At 47.5% G+C, this 22,984-nt stretch overlaps 1 protein-coding gene across 1 annotated transcript in view; it reads right to left on the reverse strand.

Annotated features, from left to right (window-relative positions):
- Nucleotides 1-22,984, reverse strand: part of LOC135202828 (E3 ubiquitin-protein ligase HERC2-like) — a 194,108-nt gene that overhangs the window by 53,942 nt on the left and 117,182 nt on the right. Inside the window, 5 exon segments of the mRNA XM_064232287.1 lie at nt 7,926-8,089; nt 8,734-8,924; nt 10,773-10,885; nt 11,059-11,253; nt 11,790-11,997. Coding sequence (XP_064088357.1) covers nt 7,926-8,089; nt 8,734-8,924; nt 10,773-10,885; nt 11,059-11,253; nt 11,790-11,997 — 871 coding nt within the window.

Consider the following 22,984-nt stretch of genomic DNA (forward strand, 5'->3'; position numbering starts at 1 on the left):
CAAAGCAGGTGAGAAAGACATAAACAACCGTCTATCTCAAAGCGGCAGCTGATACTGAAATGCCTCGGGCAATTCAATACGCAGTAGCTGTCGCTGACTCGTCATCCTGAGTTGCCAAGTAATCCTTTCCACGAAGAATGCGTTCGGCTAGAACCACTGAGCATAAAAAGATATGCTCGAGCAATTATATTTAAGCGAAACGAATTTCGGTAAATATAAAAGCTTAAAATGGTGTTGTTGTGACAACACCATAAGTATATTAAAATTGAAACTGGAAACTCCTGGGAGGTTGCAGGCAACCGGGTGTTTCAGTTCAATTAGAATACTTTTCGTCTAAGTCGCAATCCGTAGAATAACCAGGATATGCGCCTACCCCTCGGACCATTCAACTGCTTAGCAGAATCATGTCGCGAGGTTAATATACCGTAGTATATTTGTAGGATTCTGAACAACGATCTCCATCCTAAATTCTTTCCTTCAAGAAAACAAAATAAGGATTGGAGATCGACCACCTTCGTTCTCTATTAAAGAGAGTGAAGAGAGTCTTCCTCGAAGGAAAGCTTCAATGGTGAACGAATACTAAGACGATAGTTTCCAGCCAAACTGGATATTCCCGTCCGTTCTTCTCTATTCCAGGTTGGTCGCCTACTGTGAGATAGTCTTCTTTCAGCAGCAGTCTTCTTCCTAATGCTAGAAATTCCAGCAATTCGAGCATAGCGAGGTTCCCGATTATCGTGTAACAATCGGGGATTCTCGTCTCGCTCACTTTGGACCGTGGTCTCGCCTAAGTGTTTGGAGATCGTAAGAAACTCTAACACTATGAATGCGCTAGAAATTCCGTAGAATTCTAAGCAGTCTGCGAAACCCCCACCGAATTCGTCAAACGATATCGGCTGGTGGTCCTCTCGATTCCCGTTAGAAATCGAGGAATGGGGCAGGATCCCTCCTCAACGACCGGGGCTTACGTCAGGGTAGGACCCGAAGGTCCCCCCTGGTAGCGCAGTCCCCAACGTGGGATCCTACAGAGAAATCTCTGTAGGATCCTTCCCCTTTCCCTCGTAGCCGTAAGGAGAGAGGGAATGGGGGAGGAATTGGATACTCCGCTCGCCTTCCCAGTGGAACTAGCAGTTGGAGAAGAGTAGGAGCAGCCATCGCCTTGCGGCGATGGCCTCTCAGAGTCTGGGAAAACGTATCGTCAGGAGAAAAACGTTTTTCCCCGAGGAGGGTTACGAACTCTCACTGTAGGTAAGGGTCTGCCGCCAACTGTGAACGTCGTCTGGGTGGGGCTGATCGACACCTGACAGGAGAGAGCCGATACCGTCCTCCGACTCATTCCAGTCCTCGTCGAGGTCGAAACCTCTCAGGAGGACCGAAGGAGTATTTAAATACGGTGTCCGAAGACACGTAGAAACGCCGCTGTCGCAGTAGAGGAGGTGGAAGTAGCTTGATCGACCGGCCAGAACTGAGAGAGCCTTCTTGTCCGGAGACGAGAGACTCTGGTTCAAGACAGAATCGGCAAGCTCCGATCGCGGCATACCCACCGTCGGTTTGGGTTTCCCTCTCGGGCCCCAAAACGACTCGAGCAGAGACATGGGCTCTGCTGGTGGGAGCGGCGATCCTTCCCCCCAGTGGGTCGTTGTGCTGACGAATCAGTGCAATAACCTGGGTTAAAGTTACTCTGAATCTCGGAAGTACAGCGTCTTGAGGAGTAGGACCGTCCAGTCCCTCCAACAAGAGCAGCTCCCAGGACCCTCCTCTTCAGAAGAAGGACCAGCAACAGATCCCTGACGGTTGCCTCCAATCACTTGCGCGTACGTCCTGGTTGGTCCCAAGACCAACCTGGCACGTGCGGCGTCGTGACGGGATCGTGAGCGGCGCATCTCTCACGATCACTCCTATATACCTCCTCTCTTCCTGGCGTATGCCGAGGAAGTTGAAGGTATCGGAGAGACAGAACTGACGCTACCCCACTCACCCCCTGACGGTCGCCTCCAATCACTTGCGCGTACGTCCTGGTTGGTCCTAAGACCATACGTGGCACGTGCGGCGTCGTGACGGGATCGTGAGCGGCGCACCTCTCATGATCACTCCTAGCTGCCTCGCTCTTCCCGGGTGTAGCCCGAGGAAGTGAAGGTATGGAGAGACAGACCTGACGCTCCCCCCCCCGCTCGCTGGCAGGACCAGCGTACGTGGGGGGCTGCAGCCGATCACCAACCCGCGGTGGGGATCGATCTGCAGGCCTGGCCGTGCCCGCTCACCTGTGGCGAGCGGCTCGACTGAGCAGTCGGACCCCGGTCCCGTGCGTCAGACGAGCTGCTGCTGGTCACCGTATCCGCCCGGTCCCTGTGGGAGCGGCGGTCAGGTGACCTGCAGAGCTCGCTTTCGCCGTGAGACCGGTGAGCGTCCTCGCGGCACGTCAAACCGCTGGTACCCAGCCGAGGCTGGTACCGTCGGTCGAGGGGACCTGGGGGACCTCTTCCCAGCCTCAACCCGTGGCCGGTCAGAGACCGTCACGTCCACCCGAGGTACCGGCTGGTCGCTGCGAGAGCGGACCGCTGGCCTGGCGAGAGTCACCTGAGCGGCTCTCGACAGTCTTCTGCTCCGTGCCTCGGTCATGACGCTGAGCGAACTCAGGCGTCTTAACTTTGGCTGCACGGTCACCCGAAGGAGATCGTACACTCGGAACTTCTCGCGGACGAGAAACCGAGCCGGTACCTGGCTTAGCAGCAGAGCTGCCAAGACCAGGCGAGGGTGTACCAGCGTAGCCAGCACACCATTGGTCCCCGTCTTCTTCTTCTTCTCAAAGAGGGGAGACGGGCCCCGTTCCCGAAGGAACAGGAGGACCAGCAGAAGAAAAACCCCCCCGTCAGAACCCGGAATGTGACGAGCCCTTCGAAGTTCCCGAAGGAGTCTTCTTAGGGGGAATAACAAAACCCGGTTACCAGCTGGTCGCTGCGAGAGCGGCCGCTGGCCTGGCGAGAGTTACCTGAGCGGTTCTCTCCCCAGCCTTCTGCTCCGTGCCGTGGTCTTGGCGCCGAGCGAACTCTGGCGCCGAAACTTTGGCTGCACGGTCTCCCGAGGGAGAGCGTACACTCGGGATCTCCCAGCGAACGAGAGACCGAGCCGGAACCTGGCGTAGCGGCATCGCCGCTAGCACCAGGCGAGGAAGTACCAGAGCTAACCGATACTCCTCTGGTCCCCGTCTATCTCTTCCTAACGGAAGGGGAGACGGGCCCCGCTCCCGAAGGAGCAGGAGGACCAGCAGAAGGACCCCCCGTCCCACCGAGGTGGGACGGGCCCTTAGAAGTTCCCGAAGGAGACTTCGGGGGGGGGTTGGGGGGAGGCAGCCTTCTTCTTCTTCGGCTTATGGGCCTTAGAAGTCGAAGGGGAAGAGGCAGCAACAGACGAAGACGAAGATGACACCTTCCTCTTCTTCGTCAGCTCACGCAGGACAGTCGTCAGGTCTCCATCCAGGCCGGAGTCGGGCCTATTGCCGAAGCAACACGGCCCGACTGCACCTGTCCGGAAGGACCTGGGACTGGGGAAGCACACACCATGGGCAGGACCCACCAGCATGGACAGGCGCAGGAACCAGGAGCGACAGGAACAGCAACCAGCTCAGGAGCGGCAGGAACAGCGGCAGCGGTAAACACAGAAGGGACAGCCAAGCCAGTAGCGGGAACCACATCAGCGCACAGGTACGGCAGGCCCAGCCATCGCCTCGTAGAATCATCGGCAGCCAGCGTGGTACTGGCGGCCCGGTCCAGGGGCGAGCTGCTGGAACAGCGAAGTCTGGGGCAGGCAACACGAAGAAAACAGGCGGCGGCGGCATACCCCTCCTCGGTACGGCGCGACCGGCCCTAGAAGCGGCAGACGGCGTCACCGACACAGCATGGGGAGTGTAGACCAGCGGGGGGAAGCAGCATAAGCGGCCGTGAAGGTTGTAGTGGAGACCACTCCAAGGTCACCGCCCCAGACCTCGCTAGACTCTGCAGCAGATCGTGGATGCTAGCACGCCCTGCAGCCGCAGTGGTCCATACCTGTCCAAGGTCGTCTCCCACGGCTGTATCACCTGCGGTAGCACAGACAGATTAGTAAGAGGGGTTCCCTCACGCACGGGGGGGAGACATGCCCCACCCCGAACGGAAGGAAGACCCCAAAAAACAAAATACGAGGAAGCTGAGCGGGGGGGCAGGAAAGAAGACGAAGAATCGGATACCAAGGGAGTCGCGGGAGAGCTTTCCGACGACTTCCTGGCAGACCTTCGCTTCCCCATACCCCCGCACAGCAGTGAAAAGTAATATGAAAAATGAAACAGAATACTGCACTTGCGATTCACTCATAGAACTTAAAGAGGGAAAAAATCAATTCCCGGGGTAAGAGCGGAAACTTGATGCCATCTAATAATATGATGCTATCATAAATATAATGAAAATGAACAATACTGCACTTGCTATTGCTTTTCACTTTCACAGCAATAAATCGTAAGGATTAATTCCCGGGTAAGAGCGGAAATTGATCCAAATTAAATTTGATGCAATTAATAAATGAAAATGAAAAGAAAACTGCATTGCGAATCCACTTTCATTGCATTCTATTCATACAAAATAAGAGGCTCTTGCCGAGCGCAATCAAGCTCTCGGCAACGAACGCACAGGGCAAAAATATAATGAAAAAGAGTACTTACATCTTTCAATTACACACTTTCGCCCAAAATACATGACTCGGCGCGAGTGCGCCCGCCTCTGCACCGACATAATTCAAGGGTTCAATTCATGAAAAGAGCGGAAATCGCCGTCTCTACGGCGATAGCTCCATGTTGATTCATAATTAAGTAATGAAAATGAAAACAGTGTTACTTACAGTTTCATTTTCAAGTCAACCAAACCATTAGTAGAAAACACAATATAAACAAAGCGCATACGACGATGAAGCGGGCAGAGAGCGATGACGAACACGTCCTTCACACCTGCGGCCGAAAGCAAAAGTGATTCTTCACCTCTCGGCGCGCGCGCGCGCACGATCGGACAAGCAGTTAACTACCGTTCTCCCCTTGTTCGAAGCTTACGACCGTCCCAGCTGCCGCTAGTTACCTTCCTATTGTTAAAGGACCGAGGGTTTGTATTACGTATCGGAACAAATTATCTTTTCCGTTACGCAGAATTTCTAGATAATTACGTAAGTTCACATTGATAAAGTTTTTTTATGTAATAACAAGAAACTGAGTCAGATTTTCTATACCATGGCATCTCATTTTGGTGCTGTTGCGAATATTTCAACCATTTCCACGTGCCTTTAAATCCAAACTGACTGTACAGTCTGGAGGCAGTTCTTCCCTTCTACACATATCTTGATTTCTTAATATCGTAGGTATAGAATAAATTGGTGAGCAACGGAAATATGAAATAATGCATAACAGAGTAAGTTTGACGAGTGAGAAAATAAACAATCGTATACAAACAGATTCTCTCTCTCTCTCTCTCTCTTCTCTCTCTCTCTCTCTCTCTCTCTCTGACGAAATATAGATAAGAAACAATGACTGAATATTGCTTGAATGCGATATGGCAAAGTTTTGGCCGCCTGACTGAAGTGTGGAGTGACTTTGACACCGACTACAAGTTTTAATTCCTGGTATCTCACAGCATGGATAGACATCAACTTCACAGCCGAGAAAGGGTCAATCGTATACAAAAACATATAGGTATGGAAAATGCGAAATGCGGGCCTATGTTGTCCCATGAAAAAAGCTCTCGCTTGGACAGCTGAGGATTTAGGAGAGAGAGAGAGAGAGAGAGAGAGAGAGAGAGAGAGAGAGAGAGAGAGAGAGAGAGAGACCTTACCATACAGACCTTACATCTTGTTCGGGTTGCCCCAGGTCCCTCAGTGTGAGGCACCTCTAATGTCTACCAGAGAGTTGCTAGTACATCTTCCGGTATATTTTGCATCTTCCAATCTTGGATGGTCTGGGATGCAGTTTAGATATTTGTCGAGCTTATTCTTAAACACATCTACGCTCACTCCTGATATATTCCTCAGATGAGCTGGCAACGCATTGAATAGACGCTGCATTATCGATGCTGGTGCGTAGTGGATTAATGTCCTGTGTGCTTTCCTTATTTTTCCTGGTATAGTTTTGGGCACTATTAATCTACCTCTGCTTGCTCTTTCTGATATTTTTAGTTCCATGATATTTTCTGCTATTCCTTCTATCTGTTTCCATGCCTGAATTATCATTGTAGCGTTCTCTTCTCCTTTCTAGACTATATAATTTTAAGAATTGTAGTCTTTCCCAGTAGTCTAGGTCCTTAACTTCTTCTATTCTAGCTGTAAAGGACCTTTGTACACTCTCTATTTGTGCAATATCCTTTTTTGATGTGTGGGTACCATATCATATTGCAATATTCAAGTGGACTACGAACATATGTTTTATAAAGCATAATCATGTGTTCAGCTTTTCTTGTTTTGAAGTGCCGTAACAACATTCCCATTTTTGCTTTACATTTTGCCAACAGAGTTGCTATTTGATCATTGCATAACATGTTCCTATTCATCATCACACCAAGGTCTTTAACTGCTTCCGAATAGGAAGGAGATTAAAGTACCTGGGAATAAAAACCCCTTATAATCTTATAATTATAGCCTCGGGGTTTGTCTCGAGGACATTCAAAGGTCTGTCAAACACGGGCAGTTGTTGTTATTGTAAAATTAGCATAAGGGCAGACCTTTTAAAGCCACGCTAGAGAGCTCGCCACGGTGGCAAGACTATACCTTCCATATGAAGATGAAATGATCAAAGATCTGGAAGATGACGAATTATGACTGCCTTGATGGCGAAGAATTCAGAGCAGTATTTGATGATACGGACACGGAGAGACTTTGGAGGATTTTATTTAGTTTATTAATATTATGCATTTTTTTTACTTTAATAAATTTTCACTTGACTGCGTATCCTAAAATAAAAATAATAGTTCAAGTAACAAATGTTTCTTTTACCGAGTAAACAAAAGTAAAAATTCCTTCGGTAATGTGCCTTAATCAACTGATTTGGAAATTATAGATGGTTAGACTAGAATAGTTAAACATGCTGTATAAACCAAAATAATGCAAATGGCGCACGATCGCTCTTTGTATTTTAAAATACAATAGAAATATGAGAATGCATACAATATCACTGGATATAGTGAAGTACAAGTAAAGCATGACTTTTTAAAAGATCTACTGTTTTCCTCTGGTAGTAACTATCGCAATCTGCCGATTTGGGAAAGCATAGAAGGTACGCTAATTTTATACCGCGTGTATGATGCGACCCCTTTAAAATTAGCTTCAAAATTAGGTTTCAAAAGTCGCATGATATGCGAGTATATACGGTATGTTATAGATACAAGTACCACTAACAAAAAATGGGAGTGACCTTAATCTAGCACAAAAAAATGAAGCTCCTCAGTAATGCAGTAAATATGAGTCGTGATGTTGCCCAAATGATATAACATATACTGTTGTACAGTAACCTCTGATCAAGCTCATGTTACTTTCTCATAAATTAGATTTTAAAATAATGGCAATTAATAAAATGTATTAGTTGATTATTTTTTAAAATCTGCTGTCTGCAGTGTGAAGAGATACTGCTCCTTGCTTGACAAAATAAAACAAAATAAAAACTGTGTTCTGATCCTGCAAAAAATTTTCTTATAAAACATTGGTTCCTTGAAATTTGCATAGAAATAATAACTCCTATAATTTAAGCTGCTTTTGCAATAACTTTTCTAATCCTGAAAGTGGCACACAATATGTCATAAGTATGCTAGTCTACAATAACCAATTTTTTGTCTTATAATCAAGAGAAAATAAAATTAAGCAATCTGTTCATTTACATTCTGAGATAAAGGCTGTTTATAGTTTCCTGTAAACAGAAGAAAAGGACTTACCCTTGTAAGTAGCAACACTCTTGAGCAAGTTTAGAGGAATGTCAGGTGATCCGCATACCATGGTTTCCAGCTCATAAGGGGTGAAGAGAGACAACAATGGAACTGGTACAACACGAGCCATTCCTGCCCTTACTGCAGCTACCTGGGCATCAAATTCATGTAACCTGATAAAAGTTACAACCACAGTTAGTTAATATCTAATATTTAAGGTCTAAGTTCAACATGAATTTAAATACTAAGGTACAAGATACAGTAATTTATGGAACTCAATTATAATCTTCAAGATTTTGGTAATCATAATCAAGATTTTGGTAAGGACAAATTAAAAAATAATAGATTCAAGATTATCAGTGTAATTTACTGCGTTATTCTGGAAATCTTTTACCCATGAAAGGGATCACACATATACCCAAGACAAAAATTCCAAGAGGTAAAGAGATGCACCCAGATAGAAATCATTAATGGGACAAATATAACTTTCCCCTTATAAAGCATTACCACAAAAAGAGTTCTTTCTTCTATCTTGTATATTCTCAGCCATATCTCACATTTTGTTATATCTACCTCTATCCCATTTTCACATGATTATCTGAACCTCCTATTGATCTGTTTTACCTTTAGTATATGTTCTACTTTTCTAACTACCTAACTGCTAGTCAACCCTTCTCATTGTTTTGAGACCATTTCACTTAGATTGATGCATGTTATTGTGTCCAAGTCCTAGTTCATTCAAAGTTGTATTCTACAAGAGACCTTAAGATATACATCACACAATCTATGTTAAAGCCAGTTCTCAACAAGTCCTTACCTATAATTAAGAGCCAAACGAACATATTCATGTCTATTTGCTACTGTAATCCTTGTATGCCGAGCAGACAATGAAACGTCATGACCAGCAGCCGACGTAGTTGTGAACGGTAAATCAAGACTAGTGAATGTTTTTTCATCACCTTCCATCTGCTGAACGCACATTAATCCAGGAACATAATGGCGATCAACCTAAGGTCAAATACATAAAGCATTCCAATAAGTAAAATGGCATACATCTGTAATGACGAGTACAGTCAAATCCCTGTATTCACGCTCTTGAGATTCCCAGACTCACCTATTCGTGGATTTTTCTTTGGACCATAACTACCCATTATTTGCAGGAAATTTGCCTATTCACAGGTTTTCCAACGGTAAATATTCACTAATTAGTGTATTTTGAGGTTATTTTCAAGACAATCTATTTTTATGATAAAAAAATTATTTACCAATTTTCAAATATTAATATTGATTAATACTATACTATTAGTAAGTTTAATCAGATTAAATTATATATAATATAATAAAAATAATAATTATCTCTCTCTTCCTTAGTGATGTGTGTTTTGTATGATAACTAAATGATTTAGTTATCATACAAAGCTGAGGTCCAGAGCTGTCAAATATGTCAAGTAATGTGGCAGGCGGGGGAGTGAACATGTGTTGCCAACTAACGTTCATGTAATCTATTTCTCGCTCTCTTTTACTGAGTTGGGAGAACTTTAGTGGCACATTTATGTATAATATGTTTATTGATATTTTCAAATATAATAATACTGCCTATTCTGTTAGTTAACACTCAAGAGAAAACAGGAATTTGTGGATATTTCTCAGAAAAATACCGCGAATAGGCAAATTTGCCACAAATAATGGGTATATATGTTCTATAAAAAAATCTGTAAATGCATGAGTCCGCGAACCTGGAGTGCACAGAAAATTACAAAATTCATATGTGATAGTATTTAAAGAAATACAATAATCTTAACATTTCACTCTTTTAAATAAGGATAACTCTCTCTCTCTCTCTCTCTCTCTCTCTCTCTCTCTCTCTCTTCCCACAGGATACGTATGTCATAGCATTAACTCTCTCCCTCTGTTTTGGCTGGAAGTGTTAGAAGTGTATGTATATATCTTTAATACTAGTCCATTTTATGATATGATAAAATAATAATTTACAGTATAATAAGTTTAATGAGATTATACAATAAGAATAAAAGTTCTCTCTCTCCCTTACTTACGAATGTTTATTTGTTTTGTAGTATGATAAATAAATGATTACCTAATAACTAATTTCCAAATATTATTAAGATTAATAAAATAGCAATTCCCAGTCTTTTTATCCTCTTTGAGAAAGGAGGGAGAGGGAGTAAATAACAGTATGATAAATGTATTGGTGAAGGGGAAGGAGTCGGAGTCATAAGGAGTTATTCTCTCTCTCTCACTCTCTTCATTATTATTCTCTATGTCTCTTAAAATAATTCATAATTTCACTCTTCATGGTCAGATATATGATGTTGCCGATTCTCTCTCTCTCTCTCTCTCTGAAATTGTATTAACAATATAATCTCAAAGATTAATATAGTAATAGGTTAGTAATTTAAGGTATATTTGAAGTAGGATGTTATTTAAGGTATACATTTGGTATTTGAACTTTAAAGAATGGCAGTTTTTCGAGGGAGTTCTAAGTATTTGTGGGTTTTAACTATCCTAGGGGGTCTGATATGCATCCCCCCATAAATATGGGGGTCCACTGTAAATCAGTTCATCAAAATGCCCACAGCTCCACATAACTGTGAAGAAGATCAATTTTATATACCAGAGCTAAAGTAAAGCAGTATATAGTACCTTACATAAATTTGGTAGACCAATGAATGATGAATTTTGGTGAATAAAGTGTAATTTCATATCTTGCTGTATAAGGATACTGGATGACCTGAAGTAAAGTAGTTTTCTACTCGTGCTAGGAACCTTAGCAATAAATAAAACGCCAGCCTTTGAGAATGAAATGTATAAAGAATTTCAAAACACAATACAATGTACCTCAGTTATATCAGCAGGGGTCAATGCCATTCCTGCCAGCTGCTTCCAAACTGGTTCAGCCAAATTAAGACTTAATGGACTACCTGTTCTGATTGCTATTCCCATCAACACACCTGAAACAGAAATGCCCTTGTGAAAAAGGATCTCAAATGGTCTCAAATATGAATCTTTGGTAAAGACAAAAAGGTTAGGGGTACTAATATGCATTAAGTCCACAATTCTCTCGAGTTCTATCAACGTTATTTCCTGGCTTTTTCAACATCATGACCTAAAGGATATTTCTTACCAAGGAATGTAAACATGTTTAGATGGTGAGGTGAATTAGATTGTGGGTTGAGCAGGTAACAATCACGGGAAGTTCCTGCCTCATCTCGACCATTGGGTGTAGGTATTAGAAGGGGTAAAGAGCCATTCATTAGCTCATCACACATCTCTGCTACACTCTCACTGTAACCTCCACCACAGTCATCTACACTTTCACCTGCACAGATGGAGCATAAAAGCAGGGTAAATCAGTAAGAAAACAAGTATGTATTACAGTTGCTTAAACAGAGCAGATAGACAATTTATGAGATTTCTATGTTCCAAATATTTAGCAGATAATAATACAGCTATTTTGGATTTAACAAATGAAACATAACCTCTTTTATATAAATGTTCAAAATTTTCAACTAATTGTAACAATACAACTATTTCACACTTCTATACGTACTGATAAGTAATTATGGTAAAATGGAGAGACTATGCAAAATTATGATGAAGAAATGACTGCAAAACCAACCCACAAAATCAGATGATTACCTGAAAACAAGAAGTTCACAAATGAAGAGGGGACTAAAATGCTTTAAGTCAAATACGTATGACAAATTTAAAAATCAATTTGTATTTTCATAGCTAACAAACCTTCGGTCTTAACAATAGCGACTGTTCCTCATTACAAACTCTACGCCACTAATAATACATACAGACAACCTTTGCCACAGCTTATACAGTGAACAAAATAATACTGTAACTCACCAACAAATTTCACTTTCCACACACGATGTGGTAGGAATAATGCATCTGGGGTCATAAGTGACATTTTGGCAACCATTTGACCAAACACAGACTTCATTCCATCTGGGCCAGCCAAACCACCACGTGAACGAGATCTCTTCACACTGATACGGTTCAACTCAACAATGGGACCATGCTGTCGATCTCTGACCATTGTTGCTTGAACAACCTGAAGATTCAGAAATCATAATTGTAATACTGTATTCAAAACATTAATAGTAATATAAAAAAATATGTAATACTGTATTCAAAACATTAATGGTAATATAAAATACGTATGTTATGTTTTTATTGGATATTTAAGAATTTCATAACCAAGGGTTAATTACAAATTAAATTTCAAACCTGAGCTCTTAACATTAGGATTATACTAGCGCCAAGCTGGAAATTAAGCTTGTGAGATCCAGGGACTATTGGCATCTATACCAGGTCACAGGGCATGTATTACCCAGAATGCCCTCGCCGTCCCGTGACCCGCCAGTTACACTTCTAACCCAGTTTAGACTGCTAGAGGGGTGGTTCGAGGTGGGCCTTTAACTTTTAAGACCTCAGGTTTGTTAGTTATGAAAAATACAAATTAGTTACAAATTTGTCATTTGTTCATATACGAAACAAACCTTCGGTCTTAACATTAGGATAGACTTACTTATTGGTGGGAGATAAGTCTCTATAACTGACTGGGAGTTTGCCACCTTTATCCATTTCCGAATATTAGGAGTATTCCAAGAGAATGGACTATAAACCCTTGAACCAAAGATATAAGAGAATCTATTGGTTTCCCTCACTGGGTGCTTGTACCATACCATGGTTTATAAACTATGGAAAATGGAGAACACTCCATCCTCCTAAACCACTCTTGTCCCTTGTATCTGGATCTACTATCACCCTTCTCTTCCCTATTACCGAGAGGAGCGTGTTGCTACTGAAAAGTATACTATACTCTAGAATAACTTTACAGTATGGCTGACCACCTCACCTGCATCTAGTCCATTCCAGCTTATGATGGTACTCTCCTTCATACTGCCCGTAGGTAAAGGAGTAGAAAGAAAGTAGTAAAGAAAAAGACCAGTCATCCCACTCATTCTACTTTCATACCTTCATCTTAGACTAGACACAAACTGACCCGCCAGGGGTACCGGATGAGCTATACCACTTGCTGGGCCGCCACCACTGGACCCAAGGAAAAAGTGTCCAAGGATCTATAGGCAACATCTTTTAAATAAAAGGAAGTGAAAATTGTTTGGCGTTTCCAAATACCAGCTTTCAGAATTCTCTCCACAGACATATTCTTCTTGAATGCCAAAAAAGCACTCAAGCCCCTGATGTCATGAGCTCTAGCAATCTCCTGGCTATTTGACCCCCAGTCTTCTGTCATGTAGGCATTCCTGATCGTTTCTCTTAGCTAAAACGATATTGTATTCCTGGACACTTCCTTTTTGTTCCATCCTGTACTAACGAATAACCTCCAGCACCCCAGGCTGAGGTGCCTTGTCCTTCTTAAGTACTCTCTTATTACCCTGATGGGATACAGAAGCATCTCTTCTTTGTCATTGTCTACAAATTCTGCCAGAGAAGGTATGGAAAAGGAGTCGAATCTGCCGTCCACTATTGATGGGTTTCGAGTTTTGGCCATGAATTCTGGAACAAACTGGAATACTATTGACTTCCAACCTCTTGAATGCTTTACGATATATGACAGGCCATGTAGTTCCCCCACCCTCTTGGTTGAGGCTAGGACCAATAAGAAGACTGTCTTCTGGGTCAGGCTCCTATCTGTGGATTGCCTGAGTGGTTCATAGGGGGGTTTTGTAAGACTACTCGGTACCATGGTCAAATCCCAATATGACAATTTGTCGAAAATTGCATTTTTCCTAACTATACAAACCTGAGGTCCTTTAACAATAGGAAGTAGCTAGCGGCAGCTGGAACGGTCGTAAGCTTCGAACAAGGGGAGAACGGTAGTTAACTGCTTGTCCGATCGTCGCGCGGCAGGTAAACAAATCACTTTTGCTTTTGGCCCATGCAAAATACGCAGAGTGAGGGATGGCATGAGGAGGGACTATATGTAAAGGACCTCAGGTTTGTATAGTTAGGAAAAATGCAATTTTCGACAAATTGTCATTTGTTCCGATACGTAATACAAACCATCGGTCCCTTTAACAATAGGAAGACTCACTTCTTGGTGGGAGGAATCTGAGTCTTTGATGAACAGACTGGTGTTCGCTCCATCCCTGGAATGCCTCCCTGGTCGTAAGAGCGAGGGAGGGATCCAAGCCTCTGTCCGATTGATCGAGGTGTGCACCGCAGGATCAATGGTCAGACCTCTGGGCCGAGTACTAAGAGAGAGGCAAGCGTATCTCTTCGTACCAGCATTGTAAGAACTTTTCCTGTACATGAGCAAATATAAAGTAATGGGTTTGTCTCATGTAGGCATCCACTTCCTCCCCCTTGTTGGAGAAAGTGGTGGATATACACTCCTATCTCTAGTTAAAGAGATAGGATGGAGCTCGGTCGAGTAGCTTACCTGCATCTGACTCCCTTCCAGCGTGGTAACGACCGTATCCCTCTGCCCAACAGGTAGAGGTAGAGAAAGATGGTGAAGAAGAAGCCAGTCACACTCTCATTCGCACATTCATTCTCCCAGTCATACCAGGAATCGATGCTGTTCTGCCCTGCTCGGGTGCTGGGTAAGCTTACACACGTGTTGAGCAGCCACCACAGGTCCCAAGGAAAAAGTATCCAAGGACTTGTGGGACAATATCCCGAAGGTAGAAGACGTGAGGTGGTCTGGTTAGCCCAGACACCTGCCTTCAGGACCTGCGCCACGGAGAAGTTCTTACGGAACGCTAAGGAGGTCCTGATACCTCTGACTTCGTGGGCTCTCGGTCGGAGCGTACGGATGTCGTCGCTACCATCAGCCTTGTACGCTCTCCTGATCACCTCACGCAGCCAGAAAGAAAGCGTGTTCTTGGAAACTTCTTTCTTGGTAACCCCAGTGCTAACGAAGAGGCGTCGACACTCAGGCCTGAGGTGTCGAGTTCTCTTCAGATAGCGCCGTAGCGCCCTCACAGGACAAAGCAGCATCTCATCCGCATCGTTATCGGTGAAGTCCAGAAGGGAGGGGATTGTGAAAGACTCGAACCTGTCCGTCAGGGATCGACGGATTCTGAGTCTTGGCTACGAAGTTCGGGACGAAATCGAGCGTCACAGATCCCCAGCCTCTGTGTGTGTTAAACATCATAAGAAAGACCATGTAGTTCCCCTACTCTCTTCGCCGATGGCCAGGGCCAGCAAGAAGAGGTCTTGAGGGTCAGATCCCTGTCTGACGACTCTCTGGAGTGGCTCGAAGGGTCTTCGAGTCAAACTCCTAAGGACGAGAGTCACATCCCACGCAGGGGGCCTGAGTTCCCTGGGTGGGCAAGACCTTTCGAAGCTCCTCATTAGCAAGATCTCGAACGAGTTCGAGATGTCCAGTCCCCTCAGTTTTAGGACGAGAGCCAGGGCGGCTCTATATCCTTTAACGTGGGTACTGAGAGGAGCTTCTCTCGGCGAAGAAACACGAGGAAATCCGCTACCTGCTGAAGAGTGGCTCTGAGAGGAGACAGACCCTGTCTACGACACCAACCACAGAAGACGGCCCCACTTCCCCTGGTACACAGCTGCAGAGGACTGTCGGACGTGTCCAGCCATCTCTGTTGCTGCGCTACGAGAAAAGCCTCTCGTTCGCAAGAGATGGTGGATAACAGCCAGCCGTGAAGTTGAAGGGACTGGACTGCTTGGTGGTACCGTTCTACGTGTGGCTGGGCTAGAAGGTTGTGCCAATTGGGTAGCTCTCTCGGTGCGTCCGCAAGAAGAGCCAGCAGGTCCGGATACCAAACGGCTTGAGGCCGTTTGGGAGCCACCAGGATCATTCTGAGATTGGGAGTGACCAGCGCTCGACTGATCACTTTCCGAATCAGACAGAAGGGAGGAAAGGCGTAGGTGAAGAGGTTGTCCCAGGGGTGTTGGAGAGCGTCCTCTGCAGCTGCCCATGGGTCCGGCACGGCCGAAAAGAAAACCTGAAGTTTTCTGTTGTGCCGGGTGGCGAACAGGTCTACGACCGGTCGCCCCCACAGGTTGAAGAGCCTTTCCGCCACGTCTTGGTGTAGAGACCATTCGGTCCCTATCACCTGATCCCGACGGCTGAGCTTGTCCGCTACTACCTTCCTCTTGCGGATGGAAGTAGCGTGCTGACAGCTCTATCGAGTGAGCCGTGGCCCACTCGTGCACCTGCACCGTCAACTGATGGAGCGGAAGAGACACTAGCCCCCCCTGCTTGTTGACATATGCCACTACTGTGGTGTTGTCGCACATCAACACCACTGAGTGTCCCACCAAGCGGTCCTGAAATTCTCGGAGAGCGTTGAACGCCGCCTTGAGTTCCAGGACATTGATGTGAAGGTGCTTTTTGTGATGGTCCCACACACCTGCAGCCAGCAACCCTCCACGTGTGCGCCCCATCCCTCGGGTCGATGCGTCTGAGAACAGAAGCATCTCCGGGGGGAGTGGGTATGGGCCACTCTTAAGAGGTTCTTGTCGTCGAGCCACCAGGCTAGGTCCTGCCACCTTGTCCGTGAGAGCCACGGGAAAGTAAGGAGGATCCTGGCCTGAGACCAACTCTCCCTTCGTCTCCATGGAAAGCCGCAGGTGAGACGCCCGTGGGGACTAAACTTCTCGAGTGACGGGACCAGATGGCCGATCAACGACTTGCCATTGCTGTGCTCTGCCTGTTCCTGCCGAGACATGGAACCGGCCGGCTGCCTCCCTGAATTTGCTGATACGCAAGTCTGCGGGAAAGACCTGCCCTGCTACCGTGTCTATCAGCATACCCAGGTACTTCATCTTCTGCTTGGGTTCGAGATCGGACTTCTCGTAGTTTATCACGATCCCCAGATCGCGACAAAACTTGAGGAGTCGATCTCTGTCCTGCAGCAACTGCGAGCGGAGCTCGCCGGGACTAGCCAAATCGTCGAGATACCTCAGAAGACGTATCCCGTGCGAATGGGCCCAAGCTGACACCAGAGTGAACACTCGCGTGAACACCTGTGGGGCGGTTGAGAGACCGAAACAAAGTGCCCTGAATTGGTACACGTCCCGTCGAAGATGAAGCGGAGGTACTTTCTGGAGGACTGATGGATGGGTATTTGAAAATATGCGTCCCTCAAGTCCACTGAAAGCATGAAATCGTTCCCCTGATCGAGTCGAGCACCGAGTGTGCGATTCCATCGTTGAACCGCGTCGTGCGAACGAAGCGGTTCAGGGGAGAGAGGTCTATCACCGACGCCAGCCCCCCGATGCCTTCTCCACTAGGAAGAGGCGGCTGTAAAAGCCCGGTGACTGGTCCTCTACGATTTCTACAGCTCGTTTCGCCAGCATGGTCTTGATCTCCTGTCGAAGAGCGTTGTCCTTTGATGATCCCCGGACATAGGTTTTGTAGATGGACCGGTTTGGAGATGAGGGGGGGCCGAGACTCGAAGGGTAGTAGATATCCCTCCCGAAGGACGTCTACTATCCAGTTCTCGGCGCCGTAGCGCTGCCAAGTTGCCCAATGGCTCGCTAGGCACCCCCCCACTTCCGGCAGCAGGTGAGGGGGAACGCCGTCCCTAGCGTTTCCCTCCTCGTTTCGACTTCTTCCCACCACCTCCTCGGGGAAAGAAAGGTTGGGTGGGAGGAGGGCTGATTACGGCCTCCTTTAGCAGACGTCGAAACAGCAGGAGTCTTCACACGGGGCTTGGGACGGTGCAACCGTCTTCGCCGCCGTGGAAGCGCTAGCCAAGCTCTTTGGCTGGCCGCAGTCGCTCGAGATTTGCCCAGTAACCTTCGAGACTGCCTGGTGACTAAGCGGTCACTGTCATCAGTGCGCCGCCTTTCCACCGCAGCGTCCACCATCTCTCCGGGAAAGAGAGCTGGGGAACTCCTAATTGGTCCATTGCGAAGCCCGAGTGCCGCCTCACGCCCGGCCCCCTTGGTCACTCGGGTAAGGACTTGCGTCCCTATGTCGAAGAACCAAGTTGGCCCACAGGTTAGCAGTCTGATGGGCGAGGTAAGAGATCGCTCTTCCTCCAGACTGGCACAGTCTCCTGAAAGAAGCGTCGTCTTCGAGAGCAGAACTCCCAGAGCCGGCCGCTACTTTGGATATTGTGAGGGACCACAAATCCAACCAAGAGACTGCCTGGAACGCTGCCATAGCGGTAGATTCCAGGGCAAGTGCCTCCTGCTGCGAGAACCAGAGGTTCTCCGACAGGAGCTGCTGCAGGGACACACCTGGAGTCAGCCTCGCTAACTCCGGGTTAACCTGTTTCGGCAGTATCGGGTCTTCCGAAGGCACGTAGAATCGCCTCTGACGCTGTAGAGGAGGAGGAAAGCAGCTTAGAGACCGTCCGGATTTCAGCGAATCCTCCCGTCCTGAGACGAGATTCTCAACTTGATCCAGGACTGAGTCTGCAAGCTCTGATCGCGGTAACCCCACCATCATTTTGGGTTCCCTCTTAGGACCCCAAAATGACTCGAGCCGGGACGTGGGCTCTGCCGGTGGTAGCGGCGATCCTTCCGCAAGGTCATTATGCTGACGAATCAGCTTAATGACCTCTGCAAAGTTCCTCTGTATCTCGGGAGTGACTGCGTCTTGTGGAGTAGGACCGTCCAGTCCCTCCAGCAAGAACAGATCCCGTGATACTCCTCCTTCAGAAGGAGGAACAGCGGCAGACCCCCTGACGGTCACCTCCAACTACTTGCGCGTATGTTCTGGTCGGTCCTAGAACCGTGCCTGAGCCATACGGCGTCATAGCGGGATCGCGAGCGGCGCACCTCTCGTGATCACTCCTCGGTACCTCGCTCCTCCCGGTGTAGCCCGGAGGTTGAAGGTACGGGAGAGGCAGACCTGACGCTCCCCCCACCCTCGCTCGCTGGCAGGACCAGCGTGCGTGGAGGGCTGCTGCTGATCGTCAACCCGCGGTGGCGATCGAGCAGCAGGCCTAGCCTTGCCGCTCGCCTGGGGCGAGAGGCTCGGCTGAGAACGTCGACGCTGATCTCTAGCGTCAGGCGAGCTGTTGCTGGTTACCGTCTCCGCCCAGTCCCTATGGGAGCGGCGGTCAGGTGACCTGCTAGGCTCTCTGTCGCGAGAGACCGGCCAGCGCCATCCTCTCGGCGCGTCGAGCCGCTGGTACCAGCCGTGGCTGGTACCGACGGCCGCGGGGACCCCTTCCTCGCCTCAACCCGTGGCTGGTCACGGCCGTCACGTCAACCCGAGCAGCCAGTTTGGTCGCTGCAAGAGCGTCCACTGGCCTGGCGAGAGTCGTGCGCACGACTCTCGCCAGTCTTCTGCTCCGCCGCCGCTGTCTTGACGGCGAGCGAGCTCGGACGTCAAGACTTTGGCTGGACGGTCTCCCGTGAAAGAGCGTCCACTCGGTACTTCTCGCGAACGAGAAGCGGCCGAGACGGAACCTGATTTAGCGGCAGGACCGCTAACACCAGGTGAGGACGTACCAGCCGAGGCTGGTACAACCTCTGGTCCCCGTCGTCTTCTTCTTTCTGCAGAGAAGAGACGGGCCCCGTTCCCACCCGAAGGAACAGGAGGACCAGCAGAAGAGCTCCCGACTCGCCTGAGCGAGACGGGGAAAGAGCTACCTCCAGCCCCCAAGACTGTGTCTGCAGAAACGTATGGCCCAAGAGAATTGCAGTCGTCATAAATCGTTCTCACATCCCTTAGGTAATGTGAGGCGAAAACAGAATTGCTCCTCCAAAAGGTGCCATCAAGAATGTCCTTGATTGACATGTTCTTTTGGAAGGCAAGAGAGTAGCGACAGCTCTGACTTCGTGAGCTTTCACTCGTAAGAGGCTCAAATCAGTCTTCTGGCAAGATGAATGAGCCTCTTTAATGACGTCCCTCAGGAAGAAAGCCACAGCATTCTTAGATAAAGGTAATTCCGTCTCTTCACAGAGCACCAGAGATTACCTGAGGGACCTCTTACCTCTTTCGTTCTATGAACATAGAACTTGAGAGCCCTGACAGGGCACAGGACTCTCTCTGGTTCTTCGCCCACCAGACTTGACATATCCCTTGATCTCGAAGCTTTTAGGCCAAGGGTTAGAAGGGTTTTCATTCTTTGCCAAGAAAGTTGGGCTCAAAGAGCAGACATTCGTTTGCTCCTTTGAAGCCACTAGATGGACTAAAAGCTTGGATTTCACTAACTCTCTTCGCCGTCGCCAGAGATGTTAGGAAAAGAGCCTTCCTTGTAAAGTTCCGAAGAGACGCTGCTTGAAGAGGTTCAACGGGACTTGACATTAAAAAACCTAAGAACTACATCAAGTTCCATGAAGGCGGTCTCGCTGAGGAATCTTCGAGGTCTCAAAAGATTTCAAGAGATCATGAAGATCCTTGTTGTCAGAAAAGGTCCAGGCCTCTGTCTAAAAACCGCTGACAACATGCTCTTGTATCCCTTAATGGTCGGGACTGCTAAGTTTCTGCACGTTTCTAAGGAAAAAGCAGAAAATCGGCTTATCTGGTTCACAGAGGTCGTGGAAGAGGAAACTCCCTCCTTTTTACACCATGCCCTGAAGGAAGCCCACTTCGACTGATAGACAGCTCTTGTAGATGCTCGTCTTGCATTTGCGATTGCTCTCGCAGCTGCTTTCGAAAAACCTCTCGCTCTGGCCAACTTTTCGATAGTCTGAACGCAGTCAGACCCAGAGTGGAGAGGTTTTGGTGATACCTTTCGAAGTGAGGCTGTTTGAGTAGATCCTTCCTCCAGGGCAACGTCCTTGGGAAGTCTACAAGGAAAGACATTACCTCCATGAACCATTCTCTCGCGCTGGCCACATCGGGGCGCGATCAGGGTCAACCTCGTCCCTTCTGAAGCCGCAAACTTCCTCATGACTTCCCCCATGATCTTGAATGGTGGGAAGGCATACAGGTCTAGGACCAGTCCAACTCCATAGCAATGCGTCCACCGCGATTGCTTCTGGATCTAGGACCGGGGAGCAATACAGAGGAAGCCTCTTCGTCCTTGACGTCGCGAATAAGTCGACCACAGGACGTCCCCACAACTTCCAAAGATCTCGACACACGTCTTTGTGTAAGATCCATTCCGTCGGCAGGATTTGGTCCTGACGACTGAGAAGGTCCGCCCTGTCGTTTTGCACTCCTGCAATGAATCTTGTCAGGATTGTAATCTTCTTCACCTTTGCCCACAGCAGAATCTCCTTCGCTAGGTGAAACAAAATCCTGGAGTGTGTTCCTCCCTGATTCTTCAAATACGTGAGAGCTGTGGTATTGTCCGAATTGACTTGAACGATTTTGTTCGTCAATCTTTCTTCGAAGAACTGCAGAGACAGGAAGATCGCTGCAAGTTCTTTGACATTGATGTGCCAGACTGCCTGTTCCCCTCTCCAGGAGCCTGGACACTTCCTCCCCTCCTAGTGTTGCTCCCCAGCCCGCAATGGAAGCGTCTGAAAACAACACTAGGTCGGGGCTCAGAAGACTTAGGGACAAGCCCTCTTGTAGCTTCTGAGGATCGAGCCACCATCTTAGATGGCTCTTTATCGACTCTGAGATCCTCAAGATCGCATTGAGATCGTCCTTGGCCTTCCATTCGTCCGCAAGGAAAAACTGGAGAGGCCTGAGGTGCAGTCTTCCTAAGGAAACAAACCTTTTCCAGCGAGGAAATGGTGCCCAGCAGACTCATCCATTCCTCTGCCGAGCAAGTTTCTTTCCCCAGAAGGCTGAGATTTTCTCTAAGCCTAGCCGCTGACGTTCCTGGGACGGAAACGCTCGAAAAGCCACTGAATCCATCTGAATCCCCAGATACACGATGGACTGTGTCGGGGTCAGATGCGACTTTTCGAGGTTGACAAGAAGTCCCAAGGACTTCGTTAAGGCTAACGTTAACTGCAGGTCCTTCAGACACTTTTCTCTCGACGACGCTCTGATAAGCCAATCGTCGAGGTAAAGGGAAACTCTTATCCCTGAAGAGTGTAGCCACCTCGCCACATTCTTCATGATGAGGGTGAAAACCATCGGAGCCGTGGTCAGGCCGAAACAAAGGGCTCTGAACTGCCAAACTTTGTTGCCTAAGACGAATCTTAGGTATTTTCTTGAAAGAGGGTGGATCGGAACGTGAAAGTACGCGTCCTGCAGGTCTAAGGACACCATCCAGTCGCCCAGTCTCAAGGCTCCAAGAACAGACTGAGGCGTCTCCATCGTGAATTTGATCTTTTCCACAAAAAGATTGAGCCTGCTTACATCTAGGACTGGACGCCAACCCAACGACTGCTTTGGTACTAGGAAACTGGAAAAATCCTGTTGTAAAAACTGGAGACCCCAGGTCCGCGACTTGTTCCACCGCTCTTTTTCTCGATCATCTGTTGTAAAAGATCGAACAACACTTGTCTCTTTTCTCCCTGATATGACGGAGAAAGGTCTCTGGGAGTTGTGGAAAGAGGATGAGGATCTAAAAAGGGATCTTGTACCTCCTGCTCCACGATCTTGAGGGACCAAGGGTCCGTATCTCTCTCTCTCCATGCTCCCGCAAAAGACTTCAGTCTGGCTCCGACTGGTGTCTGAAGGACATGAGTTTCACTTAGATGGCTTGGGTTTAAAGGAAGCTCTTCCTCTTGCAAGCCCTCTCCCTCGAGGAGCTGCTCTCGAGGGAGGAGCCCCACGAAAGGGTTTAAACCTTCTTCGGAGGTCGCACAAAAGATGAAGTGGAAGGAACTGCCGGACGTCTCGAGGACTGGGCTAAAAGGTCCTGTGTTGCTTTTTCCTGCAAACTACTTGCCAGGTCCTTAACCAAAGTTTGGGGGAAGAGATGGCTCGTAAGAGGAGAAAAGAGCAGTTCCGCTTTCTGAGCTGGAGTAACGGATCTAGCTGTGAAGACACAGCAAAGCTCTCTTCTTCAGAAGGCAGTCCCAAAATGAGAGACAAGCTCCTCTGAACCATCCCTGACGGCCTTGTCCATGCACGATAGCACGCTGGACAGCTCCCCCAAACTGAGAGACTCTGGGCTTCTAGATTGCAGATCGAGAACTCCCAAGCACCAGTCCAAGAAGTTGAAGACTTCAAGAGTCCGTAGCAGCCCCTTCAAATGATGGTCTGTCTCCGTAGGGGTCCAAGTCACCTT

This window comes from Macrobrachium nipponense, chromosome 33 (genome assembly GCF_015104395.2).
Source record: "Macrobrachium nipponense isolate FS-2020 chromosome 33, ASM1510439v2, whole genome shotgun sequence".
In the NCBI taxonomy this organism is placed as follows: domain Eukaryota; kingdom Metazoa; phylum Arthropoda; class Malacostraca; order Decapoda; family Palaemonidae; genus Macrobrachium; species Macrobrachium nipponense.